The sequence below is a fragment of the Mesitornis unicolor genome, unplaced genomic scaffold (assembly GCF_000695765.1).
Source record: "Mesitornis unicolor isolate BGI_N332 unplaced genomic scaffold, ASM69576v1 scaffold23669, whole genome shotgun sequence".
Taxonomy (NCBI): domain Eukaryota; kingdom Metazoa; phylum Chordata; class Aves; order Mesitornithiformes; family Mesitornithidae; genus Mesitornis; species Mesitornis unicolor.
The window spans coordinates 1,032-8,065 of NW_010206853.1; the positions used below are offsets into that span (position 1 = coordinate 1,032).

At 39.5% G+C, this 7,034-nt stretch overlaps 1 protein-coding gene across 1 annotated transcript in view; it reads right to left on the reverse strand.

Moving 5' to 3' along the window:
- Positions 1-249: 249 nt before the first annotated feature.
- LOC104546517 (hemicentin-1-like) overlaps positions 250-7,034 on the reverse strand; it is a gene marked incomplete at both ends in the record, with an annotated part of 10,869 nt that continues 4,084 nt past the window's right edge. The window contains 9 exons of the mRNA XM_010191932.1: positions 250-328; positions 566-702; positions 1,502-1,583; positions 2,661-2,851; positions 3,446-3,724; positions 4,121-4,218; positions 4,385-4,568; positions 6,109-6,233; positions 6,832-6,991. Coding sequence (XP_010190234.1) covers positions 250-328; positions 566-702; positions 1,502-1,583; positions 2,661-2,851; positions 3,446-3,724; positions 4,121-4,218; positions 4,385-4,568; positions 6,109-6,233; positions 6,832-6,991 — 1,335 coding nt within the window. The remainder of the gene's footprint in view (positions 329-565; positions 703-1,501; positions 1,584-2,660; positions 2,852-3,445; positions 3,725-4,120; positions 4,219-4,384; positions 4,569-6,108; positions 6,234-6,831; positions 6,992-7,034) is intronic.

Below are 7,034 nucleotides of genomic sequence, written 5' to 3' on the forward strand. Positions count from 1 at the left end.
TTTCTGTATAAGTTGCCCTCATCTTGTTAACTGTCTCTCAACCAGCAAAGACTCAATGCCTTGATATGATGCTGCACGGAATTCTGAGAAAATATGATGCATTTAATACAAAACTGTAGTGATTAGCAACCCATTTTCTTTTCTTTTTTTCCAATGTTAAGAATTTTAATTCCTTTCTAAATGCTACTGGAATACGAGGATGCATAATATACCCAAAGGAAACATATAGTGTAGTCTTTTCTCAGCTACCTTTCCTGGGAAGCCATTCAGGAGTATACCGAAGGCTTCTAGCATTGTTCAGAGGATCCAGGAGGAGCAAGGGATCCCCCTAAAGGAAAAAAGAACAAGTAACAGCGGGATGGCCACTTCACATGCTTGCTAGCTTCAGGTACTCATTTAGGACTAACTGTGTTGGTACTGAGGCTACTCAGCTTCTCTGGAATTCAAGGCACCAGAACTTGGTCTGCACTGAAGGGGCAAGTGAGCAGAATAAGAAACCTCAAGCACTGTGTGTAAAAAAAATAAAGGGAGCAAAAGGCAAGTGCGAATAATGTAACCACTATACCTCTAAAATGTCTCCATTTTTAAGCCATGAGATTGTCGGAGGTGGCACAGCATCTGACTTGCATTCCAGTGTAACTTGTCTGTTCTGCAACACGGTGAGGTCCTGCGGGCCACTGGTACCAGCAATGTTAGGAGGAACTGTGATGAAAATGAAAAAAAAACCCAAAACACTGTAGGTATGAGCTAACATCACAATTATTCATTGAACACTTCCAATTTATTTCTTAAGTTTAAAATAAATGCAAAGCTACAGTATCACTATTTAGTTCTACTTTTCAAGACCTGTGTTAAATCTATCACATTTGTACTGGAGACCTTGTTTCTTAAGTCACAGACTGGAAACCACTGTGACAGAAATTAATTTAAAGTCCATTCTCTGTGAGAGAACCAGCATCTAAGCTAGACAGACAAGAGATCACCCAAGTTCCACAGACTGTTCATCAACCAACACAGGAGCTATAACCTTCAAGAAGAAACCCGAGGCTTATTGTAGAACTACAGAAATCACATTTACACCTCCTTTACTGTCACTACATTTTATGCATTCATGTCTAAATACATTTCTTGTCTTTTTCTCCTGAAAAACTACCATGATCATAGATATCAGTATACTTTTACATCCTTTTTCAGTAAACACAGTAAACTCAATCCAGCTGAATAATGATATCTATAACCTTCCTAGGTTTCCAAAATGTGTGTCATGGAATTATAACAGAAATCACTTGCATCAGGTAGGACTTTCCCTTTTAGTTGTGTATCACGTTCAGAATAGTTGCCCTTATTCAGAAATCTTAATTGTGATCATATGGTGTAATATGCCTTTCTCAAAACACATAATGTTTCTTATTTAGCGATATGTCCCTTGTTAAATGAGACACTGATACGTATCTTAGTACTTTACTGTTTGAAGGAATTTTTCTTCCTAAATTAAACGTACCATGCACTCTTACTAAATACTCCTTATCAGCATCTCCTGCTGGGCTTGATGCCAAACATGTGTATCTTCCTGTGTCCTCCACCTAGAAACACAGGAACAACTTCAGTAGGAACGTCAGCACATTGGGACAGTTCAGAACAACTGTGAAACACAAACATCGACAGCACACAATAGGTAAGGAATGCCTGAGAAGAAATCAATAAAGTTCTTGAAAACTTCTTCATTTTACCATAGTGGGACTGTACAGAGATGGCTTAGGAGCTGCAGGACCTGATAAAAGCTCTCTGGATAACGTATCTTGTGACCTTTTTTGTAACAGGTAATCACTACAGATGGAAATGGCTCTAGGTATCCACCTGAGCAAGAGGCAGTTCTGCATACTAAGGGAATCTTTTCGTGCACACATACTCTTTAATACCTTTATGGCTTCTCTTTCCTGGACACTTTTCATTGTAAAGACAACTCTATTACGAACAAAATGAGCTCTCAGACCCAAGCCCTGTCCCACTTCTGTTTGCTGAACTCCAGCCTGGTTGTCCACAGCTGAGTGCAGCCTTAGTTTATTGGTGCAGGTTTGTGAAGGTTATTTTTCCCGGGACTCTTTTTTTTTTGTCGGAATTAATCTGAAAGTCTTTGTATTGTCTTTATTGATTATTGCACACAGGTGACTGCAAACGCACATTTTCTCTGTAATCTATGGCTCACACATGAGAAACAGATATTAGAAAAATTTGAGCTAATGGAAAGAGAAGAAAGACTGAGGAGGAACTATAAAATACAAAAGAAAAAAGCAAGAGATAGTAACAAGAGTCAAACAGGCAGGAAATGAGCAAGAATAGATTACAGATACAGACTAAAACCAGAAATAAACCCAGAAAAAGCCCCTAGCACTGACTGTTCTGCTTTGTATCAAGAAGTGCTAATAAAGAAAAGTTACAGAACTCTGACATGAACTTGAAGTAACAACGCTCAGAAGAGGCAGAAGTGGCCGGGCACTCTCAAGCCCCAGTGCTGGTTCTGAACACTCTCCAACCGCAGATGCAGGGGGACGGTTCTAGAGAGGCTTTTTAGGACATCTCTTGGGACGTCCTAACAGCAGGCAGTTCTTCACTCCTCAAGGGTTTGCAAAACTGAGCCTATTTTGAAGCAAAGACTCTACCTGAGCACTGGTTATTCGAAGGACATCTCTTAGGATGTGAACATTGTCATTCTGCAGAAGCGGGCGCCCATCCTTCATCCATGAGATTTTGGGGACTGGAATGCCAGAAGAGATGCAAAGAAGTTCAAGAGGGTTGTCAACGATGACAGAGAGCTCTTCTGGCTGATCCGAACCATTGATGTGAGGTGGCTCTGTGGAAGGAAAAACATTTGAGTTCTCCATTGAGACAAAAAGCCTACAAAACCTGATATACAGCCTTGTGGTTAGAATCTGCAGAACTAGTTCACAGTAGCATTATTTTTGACTGTGTCATGAAGTCACTGAGTCTCTCACATTATTTCCATCTGCCTCTGTCTATTAATTTGTGTATTTTATGCCTCAGAGTTATTATTTAGAAAATGTCTTCATAATCCCAGGTAAAATACATTATTTAGCATCAGTGAAGACTTTTATTAGCCCTTTAGCTGTTGTACCTTCAGCTACGCCATCATCCTGTCAAGCTGAATTTCTACTAACCAAAATTAGTTATTTAAACCAGATTGCCTTGTAGATTAGTTTACTACTAGTTAGTGCATTTCAGCACTCCCGAAACATTGAGAAGAAATATATACCATATTACACATTCATACATCTCCAGGTACCTTGCATTTCCTTATTTCTCTCATTTATCACAGCAAACATTTCTTGGAAACACTTCTCATCCCTAGAGAATTTTTTTAATTGTTGCCCCGAGCAGATACTCATTTACTGCTCATATTTTGCCCAACTGAAAGGTTAACACTTACCCAACACTTTCAGGGAAAAGTGCTTGCTGGTATCTCCAGCTTCATTGGATGCTACACAAGTGTATTTGCCTGAGTCACCAATGTCTGCTTTTACAAAATGAAGGACCATTCCTTGGTTACTTGACGTCAGGTGAGCTCCAAGGCTCAGCAGATGCTCGTTTTTAAACCAGGACATAGTGGGGGCAGGAGTGCCATCAGTGAGGCACTTCATTGACACTGAACTGCCTTTCACTACAGCCACATCCTCTGTTCCGCCCGCATTATCCAAGCTGGGTGGCACTGCCGAGAAACGGAGATCGGATTCATACAGAGTACAGCCCAGATCTTAATTCTGAATAGAACAGTTAGAATGTAGCTACCCTTTTGCACTTCCCCCCTTACATTCATGTTTAGCTCGTGTTAAAATTCACTTTAAAAATCTGTTTTTTGATTTTTCTTTTTTATTTTTTTCCCCCCTAAAAAAATCTGTGACACTTTATGGGTGCCAGTTTGAGTAAGGACTCATGCACTTTTCATTAAAAAACCACACTGAAAATGTAATGTTTCCCTCATTGTTACCTCTGTAAGATATACTTGTGGCTGTCTGCAACTTTGGGTTGAGAAAATAAAACTGAATATTAGGCTTAAGAAATTGAGAAATAAGATTCTTTCCATGAAGATTTCAGATAAACTCACCAAAAACTTGAAGGTTGTAATGTCTGTTGTCCACTCCAGCCCTGTTAGATGCTACACAAGTGTACAAACCAGTATCAGATATCTGCACTCGGGCAAGTCTAAAGAGAAAACCATGTTAAGGAAGCTGTGAATGGAATACATCATCTTTATTATGACATAGTTTGGATCAAATTTTATTCTTGCTTCCAAAAATACTAGCAGAATTATGCTAATACAGCAAACGAGAACAGAAAACTCAGCTAGTTAGAACAGATGGAAACCAACCTGAGTATTTGCCCAGCTGATAGCAACCTGATCTGGGAGGAGACAGACAGAGGAAGGCTGTTCTTTAGCCAGTTTATCTGTGGTGGTGGGGTTCCAGTAGCAGTGCATTCAATATTTAGGGAGGTGTCCAAAAGGGCAGTGAGGTCCTCTGGTTCATCTTTATTTTTGGCTATTGTTGGAGGAACTACATTTTGTAAATATTGAAAAGGAAGATGTTAAAACTGGCTCTTAAAATGATTCCATATGTGTGACCTTGCTGGAAATCCTGCCCCTAATACCCCATAGGCAATCAATGAGAAGATCCCTATCTTTTTTTAAATAGTAAATCCTCTAACAATAACACTGAGCACTAACAAATATCTATTTACATATTTAAAATCAGATGCACCTTAGAATTAGAGCAGAACTATTACTTTGACCTGTTGGGCTGTGGTGAACAAGAGAGAGCTCAGAGTCTGAAGCTCACGGGGAGAGAATGTCAGCACAGGAAGGAGCGAGCAGCCAAGCCTCAGAGGGGATGGGCTGAACCACTATGGGCCAGATGGTGCCACTCAAACTTACCTACTTAAATACAACTTAAACAAGGGGAAAGTTGGAATCACGCAAGAGGAAAGTTAGTTTATTAATTTCTAGATGTATATGCTGACTTAATTTTTAAATTTAAAAAAAATAAATAAAAATGCCTAGTTAAGTATTCTGATTACTCTGAGAACTGCTTCTTGGGCTTCTTAGTTTTCTATGTTAGTCTGTAAGCCTTGGTCTTGAAGGCAAGACAGGACTCACTGTATAGAGAAGGCCCAGCCACATGCAGCTCCGAGCTCCCATCACACACCACGACAGCTGCATAGGTAGGACCACTTGGCTGGACTCGATGATCTTAAAGGTCTTTTCCAACCAAATGATTCTACAATTTAAGTTGGTTATTGCTTGAACCTCAAACAATATAAAGTGACCAAAAGAATCTGCACTTTTGTGCAGTGCCGTTCTGTCCCCAGAAGACCTGATGTCGTCATTTAGTATTGTTCTTTATTATATCAAAGGTCATCCCTTGCTACTTTGCTCATGCTCACATTCAGATTTATTCTGAGTCTCTGTGTAACTGGGACAGGCACTCACACCACTGTGAAACGCTGCATGTGTAGGACTTTACACTCTTTCTTACTACTCACTGTACTTCATGAACACCTTTTTCACAAATTAAAATGTGCACACTCCACACTGATAAAGAAGAGTTATACTCACTGCCTTCTATGTGTCAAATTGTGCAAAGGAAGAATTTAATCCAAAACTCTTACCGTTTTTCTCTTAAACTCTAGGGATCTTTAACTACTTAGTTCCCTACCATACTACTCTGGTTTAGATGTACTTTGATTGGAATTAGCAAAGATAAACTAATACAACAAGAAGGCAGTATCATAGTAAATCAGCCCCAAGTGTATCTATCTTTCACAAAATCCCCACAAGCAGAATTCCTCTCTTATGAAATACACCAAAGAAATTAATTTCTGTTTATCCCAAAACACATTTATCAGTGATTTCAATAATTCTGTCATTGACAGAACATCTTGTGTAATACACTGTGCTATCTACAGCACATGAAATTGGAAACACATGCATGCAATATTACCCTGAAGACAGGCACTCATTTCTTGTCCCTCTCTTGGGAATGCTTACAAAGCTAGGATTATGGACTAGATTTTAGTTTCACATCTGTGAAAACTCACCATATACATTCAAGTTGAAAATTCGGTCTTCCTCTCCTGCAGGATTAGTAGCCACACAAGTGTATTTTCCTGTATCAGAACTGAGAGCTCTGAAAATGTTTAATGTGCTGCCATCTGGAGTCACTCTACAAGGAAGGTCATAAACCACAGTGAGTCTGTTTATGTATTCCTATGACTTGGCAAATAAACAGTCAGTTTGGCACATTTAAATCGACTATTAAATCAATCTATTCTCTTGGGAATCTGGTGAGAGAACCATTGTTTTTTTACAAAATGTTATTATTAGAGATAGACTAGGAAGTTTTTCCTGGAGATGTCCTCTCTGACCTTGTATGAGGATTCAGTTCCAACCAGGCTTCTGAAGAACCCATAATGAAATGTATCAAGAGGAAAATGCTTCCATGTCTCAGATCTTTTCCCCCCAGAGGAACTTAATGGAACTTTCTGACCTTAATAAACTTCAATTAACCCAATGAACTTTAATGGAACTTAAAAGAGATAACATATACTCATCTCTGTACAAAAAAAAATATCAAAGCAGTAACAAAGTATACTGGATTTATAGAAGCTGGAGAAGCAGATGATGCTCTTAACTTGATTAGGCTAAGATTCAGGTCCTTTACACTCCCTCCATAGGGCCCTTTTCTATGCTCCCTCTTTAGGGTCCTCTGAAGTTTAAAACCAGACAAAAAGAGAACAGAGCGTCTGCTTATTTTTGCTTGCCTTATTCTTTCTAAATTGCCACTGGCAATTGTTTTTCCATCTTTGAGCCACTGCATAACAGGCATGGGCACTCCATTGGCATTGCAGACAAGCTGGATGCTTTCTCCCAGGAGGACGCTGACCTCGGTGGGCATTTCAGAGCCAACAATATTAGGAGGAACTGGAAACGTGTGATGGAGGAAAGAGAAGATTCATCAGCAGGA